General features: G+C 36.1%; 1 protein-coding gene across 1 annotated transcript; it reads right to left on the reverse strand.

Annotated features, from left to right (window-relative positions):
* Positions 1–704: 704 nt before the first annotated feature.
* Positions 705–15,458, reverse strand: LOC136843340 (facilitated trehalose transporter Tret1-like). Its single transcript, XM_067111630.1, has 6 exons — positions 15,267–15,458; positions 9,446–9,744; positions 3,956–4,091; positions 3,337–3,731; positions 2,352–2,504; positions 705–1,596 (listed from the first exon to the last, which is right to left on the reverse strand). The coding sequence occupies exons 2-6, from the start codon at positions 9,497–9,499 to the stop codon at positions 895–897; spliced, it is 1,440 nt and encodes a 479-aa protein (XP_066967731.1). The 5' UTR covers positions 9,500–9,744; positions 15,267–15,458; the 3' UTR covers positions 705–894.
* Between the last annotated feature and the right edge of the window lie 3,396 nt (positions 15,459–18,854).

Here is an 18,854-nt window from a genome sequence, read left to right on the forward strand (position 1 = left end):
TACGTCACTGTGCATTTTAAAAACTTGCTTTGACAGTTATCCATCGAGTTACTCTTTATAAGGATCGTTTATTTTTTTCATTAACTTCATGCTGTGTAGAATTAATGTATTTACTTTCCTTAGAAATCTTTGTATTGTGTAATTTTATAATTACATTAGGTACACAGCGCTCGCATCATTTGCGCGTTTCCCTGTCTTCTGTTGGCTTGTCATAACCAAATTTTCGGTAAAAATCAAACAAGTGTTGAAGTCCACAATGCTCTTTCCGAAACATATTTCATCATCTTTTTTAGCTTGTCTTAGTTTTGTAAAGTTTCCTTTCGAGAAGACATGTTTAACCTTTGCATCATTTTGATTAAATTGTTTATGCATTCTTTTTTATGGCCTACAACTGTTTTTCTTCCATGTAAAAGATGGCCTGTTATCAATAATTTGTTTGTGCATTTCATATTCATCTGTTACTTTTACTAATAAATTTGTGTTCCCTCTAACTGTAGTTTTATCTTTCTGGTTTTAGCAACCGTTGTTTTATTAACATTACATCTGATAGTATAATTAATTTACCATCCGCAAAGTATTACAAATTATATATATATATATATATATATATATATATATATATATATATATATATATATATATATATATATTATTTACATATACTGTATATTGCAAAATACTCAGTATAAGATTAAAAATTCACGTTTAAAGGAATGTTTTAGAATGTACGAGCATTACAAAGTTGCAAGGTATTCTTGCCAAAGACAAAATGTTATACAGATATACTTTTAAATATATAAAAGATCATCTATTCACATCAAGAGGACACACATTGGCATATATAAAAATATAAGATATTTGCACGTGAGTACGAGAACGACTGGTCCCGCCAGTCTAACTAGAATCATTAAGTTCTTCAGAGGCCTCATTGGAAGCAACATTTATGAGAGGTCTCCTGGATGTCCGGGTACTGAAGATTTCTTGCAACTGGTGGAGGGACCGACCTCGGCTCTCTGGTAAGAACACGAAGGTAAAGATGCTTGTTAAGAAATTGGCACCGGCAAATACCATGAAACTCCCACCTACGCCCAATGTTGCCATTAATTCTGGAAGCAGGAGTCCTACAAAGAACTGGGAAGCACAAAAGCTAAATGTGCATATGGAAGCCCCGATGGAACGAACTGGCGTGGGTATCAGTTCTCCCAGCAAGATCCATGGTATGGGTCCCACTCCAAGGCCGTAAGCCAGAACGAAGATCAGTACCGCTACTAGCGGCACCCAGTCAGTGCCTGGAATGTCAGCGAGGAGGAAGGCCCCACCAGTTGTTTGTGCAATACCGCAAACTAGGAAAGTACCAAACAGAAACGGCCTTCGGCCAAGTTTGTCGACAAGGATGGAAGATGTGGCTGTAGCGAGCAGGCGTACAATTCCCACCAGGACTGTACATGTGAACACTTCAATTTCCACGCCAGCTTTCTGGAACAGGTACACAGTGTATGAAAACACTGCCAGCTGGCCTCCAAGTTCACGCAGGATAAATATAGCTACCAGTAAGATTACTGGTTTAGCATGGTAGTCCACTCGCAGTTGCTTTATCTGAAAGATGAAAAATTTGATTTTGTTGCTGAATTTTACAATTTTACATGTACAATATATATATATATATATATATATATATATATATATATATATATATATATATATATATATATATATATATATATATTATATATAATACACACACACACATATATATATTATATGAAATTTGTTTATCACACCGTGATTTATATACAATCATGAAGCTATAAATGTCGCTTAATATCAAATTTGCGCTACCTCAGGAGTATGTCCGATGGAGAATTATCACCGAAGGGAATTTATATAAGTGATAAATGAATTAGTACCACCGGGACACGAACCCTGACATGGACCCATTAAGCGACTCCAGTAGACGTTACCACCGCGGTGGTAATGTCTATGGAGTCTACTGGAGTCGCTGAATGGGTCCATGTCAAGGGTTCGCGTCCCGGTGGTACTAATTCATTTATCACTTATATAAATTCCCCTTCGGTGATAATTCTCCATCGGAGATACTCCCGAGGTAGCGTGAATTTGATATTAAGCGACATTTGTAGCTTCATGATTATATAAATATATATATATATATATATATATATATATATATATATATATATATATATATATATATATATATATATATATATATATAAACCACTACCCAAAAATGACCTAAGTCAAGAAAATTATAGTCATTCTTATTCCATGCAATTAACCATGAGAGAATAATACATCACTGACGAACAGCACAAGCTGAAATCACAGCGTACCTGATCCGTTACCGTCGTTTGTGGATGACTCATTATGCTCGTGCGAATGCTGGGGAGCTCATCCCTCGCCACATTTTTCCTGGGATCCCGAAGTTTCTGCAGCGCATTCTCCGCCTCTACTAACTTACCCTTTCTCACGAGCCAGAAGGGTGACTAGTAATGTGGAAATGAAGTTGTTTTTAGATCAGTTTGCTCTTCTGTTTTGTGAATCTGTCTGTTAGCATGATTATGTAAAAACTAATGAATGGGTGCTGATTAAACTTTATGGAAATAGTCATTGGGTGAATCCCTCCAATTGGACATTGGTGAATTTTGACTTTGCTTTTTTTTTTTTCAAACATTCTACATCTGCATTGGCCTCTAACCAAAGTTTATGTTGTAGAGAGAGCTGCAAAATTTCGACAAAATCCGTTCATTCATCCTCGATATATACACACACACGAAGGTGAATACAAAGAAATTCTCTATGGGTGATGGATACCCCACCATATGATTAGTTTTCGGTGCATACTATGAAGATTTGATAAATCGTCACCATTAACTTTACTGTTGTTGTCACTGGTGTGTTTTTAAGGAAAATGGAAGTTTCTTGCTGTTTCTGCAAAATATACATTAATTACCTTCTTGTATTTGCGAAAGAACACAGTGACAATATTATATTTGGGTAACTTTCTTTTTTTCAAATTTTAATTATGTAGGTATATGCTTCTTTGAAATTTGTAAAGCAGACGGAAATCAATTTTTTGTTTTTGCAAACTGACTTCCTACTTAAGTTTGTGTTTTAGAGCGAGCGTGTTTCAAATCTGATACTGATGACTGTTTTAGTTCAATTATTCTGTGGTAGCGTCATTCCATATTGAAGTACTTCATCCAAAAATTGTTGATATAATAATACCACTATTCTTACTTAGTAATGATTCCTAATTAAACCATAAAAATATATATTTGTCAAATGACGCCCCAATAACTTTAGCCTTTTCCTCACCTCAGGTATGACAAGGGAGAGGCAGAAGAGTGGCAGGAAAGGCACGGCGCAAAGTCCTGTGACGATCTGCCAGGGCAGGACGTACGACAGAACGTAGACCACTAGGACCCCGGACGACACAACCAACTCAGGCAGGCAACTAAGCATCCCACGAAGGTGTGGCTCGACGAGCTCCGCCATCAGAGGATTGGTGAGGGTGGTGAAGACGCTGGCGACGAATCCCCCGCCCAGGCGCCCGGCGTAGAAGATGGCCAGGTTGGGGGCGAAGCACTGGAGGAGCCAGAAGCCCGACGCAGGCATCAGGAACAGAGAGAGCAGGAGTCGTGGGCCTACCCATTCCATCATGGATCCTGCCAGAACATTGGTGACCATGCCCACGAAACTCGTGCATGACACTAGGGAGCGAGAGAGATGAGAAAGAAGTCAAAATAGGGAGTTCACCTCCTTCCTTCATTATTATTTAACCCATGACACAAATGAGTAATTTTGCCTTTCTTTGAAATTGTGCAATCATATATTTATGTACTTGACCTACCTTTTGTAAGCCATTTACGTAGAATTATGAAAATGGTAGCATAAAGCATTGTTCCTTCGCTATTGCCAACAAAAAGAATCTCACCTATCCACTTCACATCATCATCAGTGACATTGAATGCAGCGGAGGTGTCATTTTGCAGGTCTGGTAACACTGCAGGCCATCCAGTGACTAGCCCTGCTTGAACCATACCAGCCGATACTATGAAGCCGCATAGTACCTGCATTGATTAAAATTGATTAGAATTATATATTAAATTACGTTCATCAAGAATAGAGGAGATAACAATTAAGAATTTGATAGAAGTGAGAGTTAGGTCATTTTAGTGAATAATAACTTGCAACCCGCCGGAGTCATTTTTCTAAACAATATAAAAATTTTACCAAAAGAAAAGAATATGGAGAGAATAATTATAAGATTAATATATATATATATATATATATATATATATATATATATATATATATATATATATATATAATGTATATGTATGTATATGTATATATGTATATATATACATACATATATCTTATATATATATATATATATATATATATATATATATATATATATATATATATATATATATAGACTTTGTTAGGTATAAACAGCAGCCCACAAATAGACATCCTTAGGCACAGCGACCCAACACTTCCTTTTCTGATGTACGTGACAGGTAATACAATCTGAGAATCATAGCTAACAATAACGTGAAGCAACATCCTTTGTGTGTCATTCTAATAAGCGTTTACAGGAAAAAGCAGATTATCTTCTCGCGACTTTGCAGGAGGGAGGTGAAGAAGATAACGTGAGGGAGGAAGAACCTAAGGTGAGGCACCACTGAGGTCTGATCGGTCATTATATAAAGAGATTACGTCACTAGTGGTTTGTCTTCCCGTTCTTTTCATTCTTCTTCAGTCATGTGACAGGAGAGGAAGTAACCTGTCTCGTGAGTCAGAGTTCAAGGAAAGAAGACGCATCAAAACAAACGCAAAACTCCCTTCGAATCGAGATCCGTGACTCACATTTCTGGGTCAAGATGACCATGATAACTTCAATAGGAATTGTCTACTCATTCCGTCGAGTCGTTCCGCATTTGTCTGGGTTGTCAAGGAAGAGCAGTTACCGAATGTGACTAATAATAGTAACCATAGGGCATCAATTTATAATCATCTGCTAAAATTAGATTAAAAATGTCTCCTTTCACTAGAAAGACAGCCATTATCCAGAGGATTCCTAACAACTGAAAACAGAAGAAGGTATACCATTTTTTTTATTGACTCTTCATATAACGAGCAGCATATTGAAAGATACTTATAGCAAAATAAACAATATGTGATCAGATGTTGATGGCGTTCTTGCGGATTTCCAGATGTCACTCTTGTCGCGTTTCTCGTTGAGCATTTTGTTGCCTTCATCATTGATCTTTCTCGTTCTTTTAAATATATTTCGAGAAGTTGAATGTGAGTTAGCTGATACACAGCGTGACAATACGATACGTAGAACCTTGCTTCAAACAATACGAAGATATGAGTGCAACAGCTTTGAAAAGGAATAATGGAGTTAGTTTTAGGTTACTTTAAGTCTGTAACAGAAAACCTCACCTTGATTGTCTGATATGCCACGAACCACCGTTCAGAATGAATTATTTTCTTTTTGGAGTTGGCTAGTACATTAGTCAAAAGTAAGGTTACTTTGTCTAAAATTAGTAAACAAAATTCGTCCTTTCTTGAAAATATACAGCTTTATGGCTTCCAAGACAGGAAGGCCGGTAATACTAGTCGAGGAGTACTTACTAGCTGACATGTAACTCAAACAGCTTATTTTCCAGATCAACTATAAGTTTCATTCTACTCACTGACTATGTAGATCTCCGCTTCTGAATGACAGTTTCGATAGAAAACTATAACAGTGTAGACAATAGTGGAATCTTTATATGAACTGTGCAGCAGGAAGCAACCGTGCTGGTTAATGTCATTCTGTTGTAATTGTTCTAAGATTTTCTTCAACCTATGAAACAAAGGCAAACAATTATTCAATTTTTGTCCTATTTCTTGGGTGTATGAATTTTTTAGAGGACAATAACGTGACTAAATGCTAATGAGAGCATCTTTAGCAAAGAACGCCTGGAATGATGATAATTACGATTTAACTGGGTCTGTTCTTGGAATGTGAAGTTGCACTTAAATCGTAGTATAGAACCTCTTACAAAGTACGTGAAACCACACATTATAATTTGGTGGCATCAACAAGCAAAGGGTTTTTATTAAATTGCAGAGGGTAAAAACAGCCTTCCTCCAAGAGCTGGATTTGATTATCATAAGTCCTAACGAAGATTCGGAAGGCCATAAACTTTCAGCTGTCATAGTTTCTAGGTAAGAAATGCCGAACTGCTCCTTCAGTTTGACCTGTGACCTTGGAAAATTAGTCAAGGTGAAAATATGGAGATGAAAATAATCACTAACCATCAAAACGTCTACCCGCTAAGTTTCATCACAAGCAGAGCAAAATAAAATGCTGAAAAGTAAAATATCACCTCCTACTTGACAAGTGAAGTTGAAAAGCAGGCCAAGAATAAAATCAAAGGGGAAAATTATCACTAGCCCCCATAGTAAATGCTTACCAAGTTTTATAAAAATCGGAGAAAAATGGAAAGTTACCTTCAAAGTGAACTCTTCCCTGGTAAATAAATCATGGTATAAAATACCCACAACAATACCCTAGACAAATAAGTGGTAAATCCTGAAGACCAGGGGCCTCTATCTATCCAGTTTTTCAGATCAAGATAAAAATACAAAACCCGTGAACTTTACCTGATCTATGAAATTGAAAAATATGTCAGGATCGAAAACATTTTGGGAAAATCATAACCAACGCCAAAGATGCCAACTCGCCAATGTTTACTCCAAATTAAGAGAAAAATGGAAGAAGGGCAATAAGAATGTTAATAAGAAGAAACTAAAAGACTTATGTCTATATAGGGGTCCATTTCTTGTTCAAAATCCAGTTTACAAACTCGAGCACCACATAATACTAGCGACTATTTTAATCTAAATTTACCATAAAAGCCAACCATTAAAACTCAGAGGAGCAAGAATATGGCCCTCATGGTTCTTGTCGTACTTGAGGGACAATCAAGCAGATTCCATGCAAAAGCTCCCTAAGTTTAGAATCTTTAACTTATTAACACTTATGATAAAATTACGAAAAGTCTGTCAAATTGCCAAACACACACACTCACACACGCACGCGCACACACACACATGCACGTCACCGCAGCACTTATATCACCAAAATGTCTCTCTCTTTGATAATTCTTATATATTTGAAAGCATAACAAATGCACCGCAGCTCATAGTAAGTATATGGAACACTATACGTATGGGTTATCGTATTCGCGTATGACTTTTCTTGTCAAAAAATTAAGAACAATCTTTAATCCCTTATGTAGTCGAAATACACACACACACACACACACACACACACACACACACACACACACACACACACACATATATATATATATATATATATATATATATATATATATATATATATAATGTATGTTTCCAGGCTATGTGGATTAAAATAAAAAATCAACATACCTGAACACCCTTAAAATAAACGCAAAATACACGTCCCTGTTAATACGAAAAAGATATTTTTAAAAATCATAAAGTTGCAAGATATACGGCACATCCTCATGCATGTGCTCACGTGTGTTACGTAAATTCTTGACAAAAAAAAAAAAAACAATAGGACGAAGCGCCCATCAAGCTAACCGCATGACAGTTCAATCGTCAGCATGTGATCAGAGTTGGTAACCTGATACCGGTTTTTGTGGACACGTTTCCTCTCTAACGTACGACGCTTTCCTAGAAAAGAAGATTAAAAACTTGTTGGCTAAATGCGACCTTTGGTTATCGGATCCCACAGCTATATCCGGCCGTTGACATTTTTTTTCTTATTTATTTATTTTTTTTTTTTAAGAATAATGGGTGAAGTATCACATCACAGGCATAAACTGCATATAGAACTCAGTCAGGGCAAAAAACTGTCTGGATCAGTGGTTCTTAACCTTTTTATTACCACGCCCCCTCTAAGAGTTGGTCCTTCCCTCCACGGCCCCCCTGGCATCTATGAGTAAAATTCCCTCCCAGATTTAAAGGAAAAAAAAAGAGAAAGAGAATGAATGTTTTTATTTTTTTGGGAATGAATTAGTGAGATACTTGACACTGCTTCTTAGCCACTCTTGTTAAGAGAATAACGAAAATAATTCGAGAATTTTTTATTTTTCCCTAAGGCTCGCGGCCCCCTTGGAAATTGCTGACGCCCCCCAGGGGGACGCGCCCCCTAGGTTAAGAACCACTGGACTGGACGAATCTGTGACTGATAGTATACATAAAACTGTTATACATTTCATTAACTTTAAGCAGTGACAACTTAAATGTTCATTATTACATACAAAAAATAACTAGCATTTCCAGGAGGACTCTTCCTTTCTGTTTTTATAGTTGCTATTTACCTTACCATTAATCAGTCAACCAAATACTTTCTCACTGAAAATCAGAGCAAGAGATCATCAGAAGAAACAAAACGTTATTCAGTTTTCTGTCTGACAAGTTTCAAGGATATGAGTAACAGTCTGCCATTAGAGTATCAGGTTTCTAAGCAACAAAAGTGGTCAAAAGGCACGAATTGGATAGCTTCGTCAGAAATGACAAAAGAAATCCGGTGGTCCTTTCAAGGAACAGATGACCACAGGTCATGTGGAAGTTTAACCCATTAGCGAGTCATCGAAAAGAGAATAGCTTGTCTTGTTCAAGATGTAAAAAAGGAATAAAACAATTACTTTATGTTTTTTTTATCACTGTTACCACTTCGCCTTACAATGAAAACACTGAGGGGTACTGGCTGTCAAATGACGTTTCCTAAGGCATGGGTATACTAATACCTTAATATTCTTACTTTATGACTCACGGAATTCAATCCATCCCTTCCAGGCTTTTCCTCATAATGTTCTAATTATTGCTATTGAGCCGAGTGAAGTTCCAACAATTTTGTCGGAGAAAATGCCAAATACGTTATTTATGTCGCAATGCATTGCCACAGCATTTTAGAAACCTTGAAGGTGCTTATTAACATTAACTCCAAGAGACACCCGTGACATTCATCACACATTAGTTCCATGACTCTCTAACTTAATCTTACCAAGTACAATCTAATCCACCGTACTATGTCCAGCCATCACATTGTGTCATAAGCCAATATTTTTCTTAACGATAATAATAAAAAAAGAAGACGGCCACGCACATCTTTTTTCACAAAGTCACGTTCTCTTTAATGGTTGTGATGTAAAGCTGTTTCTATTGTGATCTAAGCACGTATGAGCTTTCTGCACCAAAACATATAAATTCAAATGATGGATCATCTATTTTATTTTTCTGTGATTTTGTCGGTTGAGTACATAATTATAAACTTTAGAATTAGACTGAATAATTCTAGCAGCAAGAATAAAAAATAGATCTCAATAAGAGGAAATAACTCGTTTGCCTTACCGGAAGCTTCTCTTACCTGTTTCAGTGTTGCGGAACAACAAGTTCTTGGTGGAGGCGAGTTTTCCTCCATTCTGTTCGGTTTAAAAAAATTACTATCCTTAGGGCTGAGTTACGCTTTGATTTGCTCCTATTTCTTTGTCCTTTAGTTCAGCATCTCATATAGATGACACTGTAAATCATATGCACAAAAATGTCGTAACCAACTTTTTTTTAGCCTGATCTGGATGTGGATGCCTTGGTTTTCAGAGCGTTGATAAGTAGGTTCCAAGACCCATCGCTTTTTGAAATTAGTAAAATTCCCTGTACTGCAGCTATCTGGAAGGAGAAAAAAAAATTAAATTCTATTGGTTTTTCTGATTTCTTACTACTACTTCTTAGCATTCGAAAAAACAAAATTCACTTAAAAATTAATAACACATCTTGTAAAGACAAAATCAAATGCTAATCTGTTCACGCAGATAGATACCTACACTCAAGCACAACTGAAACACACACACACACATATATATGTATGTATATATATATATATATATATATATATATATATATATATATATATATATATTAACTATCATTATCAGATCAATGTATGACGGCGGTAAACACGAGATAATTCAACAAAAGGAGACCACTTCAGTCAAGACAAAACAAAGATTCTGTAAGCGACAAACTCCATTATAGAGTATTCATAACTAAACCAGTTAACACAAAAAAAAAAAAATACAGGGACGAAAGAAGCAGGTATCCAAGATTTGATTTTCCTCATACCACAACACAAGATAAAATGGGTGGAAAGTTAAAAATACACGGAGCAAAAGCAAAAAAAAAAAAAAATAAATAAATAAATAAAAAATAAAAATAAATACATAAATAAATAAAAAGCATAACCATAAACCACAAAAGGATCCCATTTCCGATTTGTACATTACCAAGAGAAAGCTTGCAAATGTATACCCCCGTGTATACCCTAAAAAGAGGTCAGGAGAACTGAAAGTGTAAGTACTGAAACCGAAAAACTGGACCCAACCGATAATCTGAGACGCAAATGATACCAAGATAGAACGAGGTATCTGGTGACGGCGGGTTGGAAGAGGCAGCCGAAAAGGGGTACATCTGTATGACTGGGTTCAGAGGGAATTCAGTGAGCCCAAAAGACCTGAAAGAAATGCAGAAAAAAACTCGATAAGAGAAGTAACGTGGGATTAAAAAGTCTGTGGAGAAAGTTGTCCTTGAAATGTAAGTTTTGCTCCCATACTGCACAAGGGACACACAGTAATGACAGATAGATAGATAGATAGATAGAGATAGAGATTATAGATATAGATAGATAAAAAAAATACGAAAATGGATTCTGGAGTTAAGAATCAACTCGTGACTGTAGTAAAGTAGTTAAAGGGAAAACGAAAAGAAAGAAAACAATTCATTTTAGGCGTCACACGATTGATCTCCGAAGAGTGGACGTGATGGCATAGCCTGGTGAGTGTTACAAACCCCCTGAACGAAGAAATGGATTATTTCACTTAGCTTAACAGCACACAGGATAAAAAAAATACCTATAAAAAATGATTGTGGTAGAAAGATGGTTCAGAGCTAAGTGAGGACTGGGCGTCGGTTCTGTTTGCCGATCGAGATGGGAAACAGATCAATTTTACACGATCGAAATGGGAAACAGATCAATTTTTTACACGATTGAGATGGGAAACGGATCAATTTTTTACCCGATCGAGTTGGGTAACAGACCAATTTTTTACAAGATCAAGATGGGAAACAGATCAATTTTTTACCCGATCGAGATGGGAAATAGAAAAATTTTTTACACCATCGAAATGGAAAACAGATAAATTTTTTACACGATCGAGATGGGAAACAGATCAATTTTTTACCCGATCGAGTTGGGGAACAGATAAATTTTTTTACCAGATTGAGATGGGAAACAGATCAATTTTTTACCAGATCAAGATGGGAAACATCAATTTTTTACCCGATCAAGATGGGAAACAGATCAACTTTTTACCCGATCGAGATGGGAAACAGTTCAATTTTTTACATGATCGACTCGGGGAACAGATCAATTTTTTACCAGATCGAGATGGGAAACAACAATTTTTTACCCAATCGAGATGGGAAACAGATCAATTTTTTACCCAATCAAGATGGGAAACAGATCAATTTTTTACCCGATCGAGATGGGAAACAGATCCATTTTTTACACGATCGAGTTGGGGAACATAAATTTTTTACCCGATCGAGATGGGAAACATAAATTTTTTTACCAGATCGAGATGGGAAACAGATCAATTTTTTACACAATCGAGATGGGAAACAGATCAATTTTTTACCCGATCAAGATGGGAAACAGATCAATTTTTTACCCGATCGAGATGGGGAACAGATCAATTTTTTACCTGATCGAGATGTGAAACAGATCGATTTTTCACCCGATCAAGATGGTAACAGATCAATTTTTTTTTTACCCGATCGAGATGGGAAACAGATCAATTTTTTACCCGATCGAGATGGGAAACAGATAAATTTTTTACCTGATCGAGATGGGAAACAGATCAATTTTTTACCTGATCGAGATGGGAAACAGAACAATTTTTTACACGATCGAGATGGGAAACAGATCAATTTTTTACACGATCGAGATGGGAAACATCAATTTTTTACTGGATTGAGATGGGAAACAGATCAATTCTTTACCCGATCGAGATGGGAAACAGATCATTTCTCTACCAGATTGCGATGGGAAACAAATCAATTTTTTACCCGATCGAGATGGGAAACGGATCAATTTTTTACCCAATTGAGATGAGAAACAGATAAATTTTTTACCCGATCGAGATGGGAAACTGATCAATTTTTTACCAGATCGAGATGGGAAACAGATCAATTTTTTACCCGATCGAGATGTGAAACAGATAAATTTTTTACCTGACCGAGATGGGAAACAGATCAATTTTTTACCCGATCAAGATGTGAAACAGATCAATAAAATTTTTACCTGACCGAGATGGGAAACAGATCAATTTTTTACCTGATCGAGATGAGAAACAGATAAATTTTTTACCTGATCAAGATTGGAAACATCAATTTTTTACCCGCTCGAGAAGAAACAGATCAATTTGCTCATCTATTAAGAAGACCCGTGATTCAGTTGTTCAAGCATTGAAAAAGGCAGCCCAAGGGACGTGCTTTCTGGATAAGCAGTAATTAGCAAGATTTCTTTGTTTGTAAACATGATTCCACCTTGGCAAGATTTGTCTACTTATTACTTATAAACATGATTCCACATTCGACACTTTATCATCGCTACCACAAATCTGCTTTGTATTAATTATAATTGCTAATACAGTTCCATATATTAAGGGAAAATTGAAAAAATATTACAAGTTGCTTATACCCTTATTACATGACTATGCTGCAGCGAAACGCCTATTAAGGTCTACCTTGAACTGATGTTTAGTATGCGTACAGTGCAAGTTACAATATTTCTATCACTTCCAACCAAAAATATCTTGAAGGCGACTGACTTATACGAGAAAAAAGATACGGCTCGGTAGCATAAACATACAGTATGTTTCTATTTCTAAACGGTGTATCAGAAACAAGAAATTGTGGCAACCCAGCCACGTAGTAAAAATAAGAAACTTGAGAACAAATGTGCATATTTATTGAAAAGTTGAACAAAATAGTTTTAAACCAGGTGAGCTTTGATAGAAATCTTCCTCTCAGAACCTCCAGAGAAACGCTAGGAAATAATAATACGACTGGATATGAGAAACCATATTGCACACTGTTTTCTCATAGGATTGGCTATGAGAAACCATATCTCATACGACTGGATGTGAGAAACCATACTGCACATTGTTTTCTAATACGACTGGATATAAGAAACCATATTGCACATTGTTTTCAAGTACAAATCGTGCACCCAAAAGTATGTCTCAAAAACTCAGCCAAGGGGAGCGCCACAAAGCAGTGTTCTAGTAATCACATTATTTAGTATATGCACGAAGGAATTATCATGGATTATAATAAAAATAATAAGGATAAAATAACCACAATAGGGAACATCCGGAAAGACCCAAAAAAGTTTGACGAACAGCAAAGATTGAAGCTAATTAATCATAAAACCGAATATTTATATAGAGGGTAAAACAGAGTTTTTTTTCTGCAAATAAAACACACTGCAGAAACGGTAAAAAAATTTAGGATTACTAGTTGATGAAGACCATCATGTAGATAATTAAATGCTAAATGTAGTGAAAATAGAGCATTATAACATAAGAAATACTGAAAAGTTGATACTTAAAAAAAGGATTATCCACAACTGTGCAATCATAAGGCTAGATACCTACAATAGTCTGCCAAATTATTTAATTAAAAACAAACCTAGCTTGATTAAGTAAGAAGCCTAATTAACAACAGATAAATCCCCGTCATAATGATCTTCATTGGCTGCTTTCTAAAACAAAACTAATATAAAATGTGTATTTTTTCCTACAGAAATATGTCACACAGGACGTAGGAACACAGAACAAATATAATAATGATGACAATATGAATGGAATAAGCCACTCTTGACAATGCAACCAGTCAACCCTACAACTAAAAAGTTGCAAAAATCTTGAGACATTCAAGAGGAACCTGCTGTGAAACGGAAGATACAAGTTTCTTATTTAAACCTGCACTTTAACTGACAAATGTGCTGACCGATGCATGGCCGAGAGGAGAGCCTTCAAGGTTAAGATTAGAGAACGATGATGATGATGATGATAAAGTCCGACCACTATTCATGTAAGTCTGTCTGTATGTATGTATGCATGTGTTTATACAGGCACAAGTCTCGATCGGCTGCCCTGCCTGTCATCGCTTAGACCCCGGTAGCGTATGTACATGTATTTTACCAATCACCAGCGCCCTTTCTCCCAGCAGCAAGGGGCCGTTGCGCGGTTAGGCCGACAGTCGAGACGTGTGAGGTGTCTGTTGTTTTTAGATGTTGGAGTGGCTTTGTTTGTGTGTGTATTAGTCTGTAACAGCCATTTGCTTTAAGCAAACCTATCCGTTGATTACATACATAATCCTGAGTTGTCTATACAGATAGCAAAGTATCCGCCTTTCTGACCATTCGGCTGCGGATTTGAACCCACGACACAGACCTCTAAAAGTCCAAGCTGCTGCTCTAACCGACCTGGCCATCGAGGCTCTTCCTTGGTGGCACACCCTTTAAGGGAAAAAAATGTGTCAAACGTGTATCGTGCTTTAACATGAATCACTGAAACTTATACCCGCTTTATTTCCTCAATTAAGGAAAATCTTTAAATTTCAAGTTTCGTAAAAACGATTGTACAACCAGCACTTTTCTTCCTCTCTACACTTTCTGAATTGTAGGCCTAACTCTCTTCCCCAACCTATCATCCTCCATTCCCTCTCCTTCAAAACTTTTTGATCCATCTTTTCACCTACACTAAATCACATGCCTATACTTTTGTCATCCATTCAGACTTTCCCAATCCACATATAATACACAAAAAATTCCTCTCAACAGTTTAGCCTTCGTTTTTCATTCATACATAATCAACATGACTTCCACAAAGGAGAGTACGATAGACTGTTTAAGGGTGACAGCTAGTAACTTTTCAACGCTGTAATATTTCTCCATTTCCTAAAAAAAAAAAAAACTACGATACTACTCCCATTCAGTTTAAAAATTATAACGAAGGGAAATGTTTTGATGTAATGTGTCTGATCATGTAGCAATGAATCCCTAAAGAAAGCCCGGTTACTAAGTAAGTCAAGTGTTGTCATGAAATATACGTTTAGTCTTCACATACCTGACAAAATACAACAAGAATTTTGATTCTTCAATGGAAGAAAGTTGGATACTTCTTGCACGTCATACAGTTCAACAGAAACTGTTGTGTTAAGGCTGGCCTTCGCGATGGCCGAGACGCAACGGTGTTACGGATGCACGCGAAGCCTCGAGAGCATATTTAATATCACTCTTCGGATGCCAACGAGCAATTAACTTTAGTTTAACACGTAACTTTTTTTTTTTGTTTTGCTGGTTGTTTCAGGGAGTATTTTCAGCACGACAGGTGAAAATAGGTCTCAAGATTTTCTAGTTGACTTTAAAAGGTCATAAAAGGTTTATATTTTTACTTTTACACAACCATGCTTCAGCAAGATTTAAAAAAGAGCAAGACGAGTAAGAGTTGTCATAAAAAATGCATAATGCCTAACCCTCGTCACCCTCATATGACTTCGGATTATCTTAGTGAGATGATGACTCAAAAACACCAGTTTTCTTTAACCTTTCCTACTGAAGAAGGACCATGGGCTCTAGTTAATGAACGTCTGCAATTTGTTCCCAATAATTTGCCATAGAATTTGAAATGGCATTAGTAAAACAGAATTCTCTTGAATAATTATGAGCCTTTCGTTTGTTACTTTGTTTTATATACTCTGTTGCATATCCTTTGTATTGCAACATTGAAATTCATACATTAATGTTAACTACTATAAAGGCATTAAATAAAAACTATTGATGTACATTAAACGGGAATTATGATTGTGATGATATGGAGTTCGAAACGAGTGAGACCTCTCAAAACAAGCATCTGCCCGACAAGAAAAGTTCATTGACTTCCCACCTCAGGCGATGACAAACCCACGTCGTGAAAAAGAGACGAATTTGGGGGATTACGGGAACACGGAAAAGGCTGAGAATTCCACATTCTCCAAGTAATTAGTATGAATAAATGATCAAACCGATTGATCCCTAGAGGGTGTAACTTCGGGACAATGCCTATGAAAATCACAAGTCTTCATGTACCCAGAAGACGAAGGTTAAAGGTAGCACGGAATCCGGAAATTCTCAAGATTGGTGTGCAAAATCCAAAGGTATATTTACTTTAATAAAGACTTTTGATTACCTTCTTTTATGGCATATTTTACTTATGGTGACACACTGAAAATTCAAATTATTTTTTCTTTTGGCTCTTGCCATAAAAGCCATGGAAGTCATTGTCTAATCAAATGTCTGACTATTATGATTATTATTATTATTATTATTATTATTATTATTATTATTATTATACCATGCGCCCTTGCATTTGCACTGAGGATAATTTTTAGTTTATCAGAAAAAATATCACATTTCAGATATTTTCATCAGAAAATTTCAAGTGTGGTCTTTTATTTGTTAGTAATGTTGAACATTAGTACATAGAACCCAACCTATTCAATATAAGTAGCTTCCGTTCGCGTGTTACGGAATCATCTAACATGGCCGTCATTTAGAAAAAGCCACTATTTATTTATTGATTTTTTTTGCAATATCTTGCTCGCAGACTCAAAAAAAAACCAGAGAGCAGGAAAATGTAATGTTAACCACTGATCCCATGGTTTCCTGTGGGTTTCTTATCAATATACAGTATAATGCAATATTAAAATAAAAATATTCAAATACACGGTAAAACTTAATGCACCAGGTGCAAGTCCCGAAATTGGCGTACGAGATATAAATCCGCAAGAAGAAACGTGTATGGCTGAAGGTCATTAAATTCCATTATATCATGTAATTAATAAATTTGATGGGCCATAAGCTGAGGGTGGGTAAGTTACGGAGATTTACAACCCTTGGTGCAATTTTCTCCATAGTGGGGAATACGGTGTGTACCACGTAACTGCTTCCATGATTATCCATCACTTCTCTATTTTTTTCTCTAGTTTACGAAGTTCCCAATTGTACTCGTCAATTCTTTTGCAATATCTTTTTATTGTTGCTTTCTTCTTTAAAATGTGTGGTGCATCCACAACCATCCCTAAGTTTCTTGTGAAGTTGTACGTTGTCGTTTTTACTTTCACTTTGTTTGGTTTTATGTACAGCCCTCCACAGGGATAATTCCCTCTCTGACGGGCCCTTGCAGGTTTTCAAAATAAGGTGCGTCTTATATTTTATAATTGTCTTTCAGTGTTTTCTCGTCAGTATTGTAGCTCCTGCAGAATAGGAGAGTCTTTAGTTCTTTTTCAAATTTGCTTTATTCTTGTATTAAATTGCATAGAAGATTATTAGTCAAAGCCATCATTCGTATTATTTTTCATCTTTGACACATTCTTTATATACTGTGCACTTATTGCCATCATATGTTTTATGTTTAGTATCACTATGGCCTTTCTTTACACAATTTTTACACGTGAAGATGTTGCTAGCACATTCATTTGATTTGTGATTTTCACCACATCTAGGGCAAGCTTGATCATTTCTACAATTTGTTCCGCTGTGACCAAATTCCTGGCATTTATAGCATTGATAGGGCATGTAACAGTCGTATACTTTGCAACGGCTATACAGTGTACAAAATTTGTCACCTCTATCATAGACAGCCTTTAAAGTTTGTGGTGTTTATTTGATGACATAGTGTTTATATTCGTCATCTTTGGCTATCATTTCCTTTACAATTTTCAGGTCGTCATTTTCAGAAATGAGGCTACCTGTCCATGGATTTTTCTTTACAATGTTATCAATAATGTCATCTTCATCCTTCGGGACATAGACTGCTTTTAATTTTGTTTTAAATTTGCCCTTCTCATTTACTGATATATTGCTGATTTTCTGAATCTCAATTTTTGCCTTTTCTAAGTTTTCCTGTCTGGAAATCTTACAAATAAGTGTCCATCTCGTGTTTTAATCTGTTCAACTGGCGCCGTTATTTTACTCATGATTTGTCTCTTTTCATTTGCTGCTGTGATCTCTTCGTTTGTAGATTTGATCAGAAACGCTTTTTTTTTTGTCTTTAGTGATTCAGCATAAGTTTTGTCCGTTTGTCATGGTCTTTACATCTTTATCAACATTGTCAATTTTGTTTTGGATTTCATCTGTGTTGATCATCACGTTGCTAGTTTTCTGAGCCGAATAATTAATCAACTTTGTTAATATCTCCGTTTCCTTTTATTCCTTCAAGTTCATCTTCAATGAGTTTTTGTGTGTTCTTTGTTCAGGCCTCTTGCAATCATGACAGATGTACAATATGTTATCACTACGAAGTATGGGTATCTGACCTCGATACCTGAACATTCATAATGAAACCATGCATTACACATTTCACAGCAAGTTCCTTCATCATTAACTTCCCCAGAGCTATGTCCACAGGTTGCTGACTCTCTTGATTTGGCTTGACTCATCCTTCTCCAGTATTTTCTTTAGTGTTCCATCTTTACGTGCCGCTTCGATAATTATGAGATAATGTTCATATGATAGTTTGATCTTCCCTTTACTTGATTTAATTTCTACAGTATTTATTTTCTCTTTTTCCTTCCTCTTCTTCGTATTCACTTTGAACATCACGCAAGTCAGGCACTTTTCGCAGAGACTTCACAGACACTTCCTACCCTCACTTTACTGCATATGGAGTATTCTT

This window comes from Macrobrachium rosenbergii, chromosome 11, assembly GCF_040412425.1.
Source record: "Macrobrachium rosenbergii isolate ZJJX-2024 chromosome 11, ASM4041242v1, whole genome shotgun sequence".
NCBI classification, from domain to species: Eukaryota; Metazoa; Arthropoda; class Malacostraca; order Decapoda; family Palaemonidae; genus Macrobrachium; species Macrobrachium rosenbergii.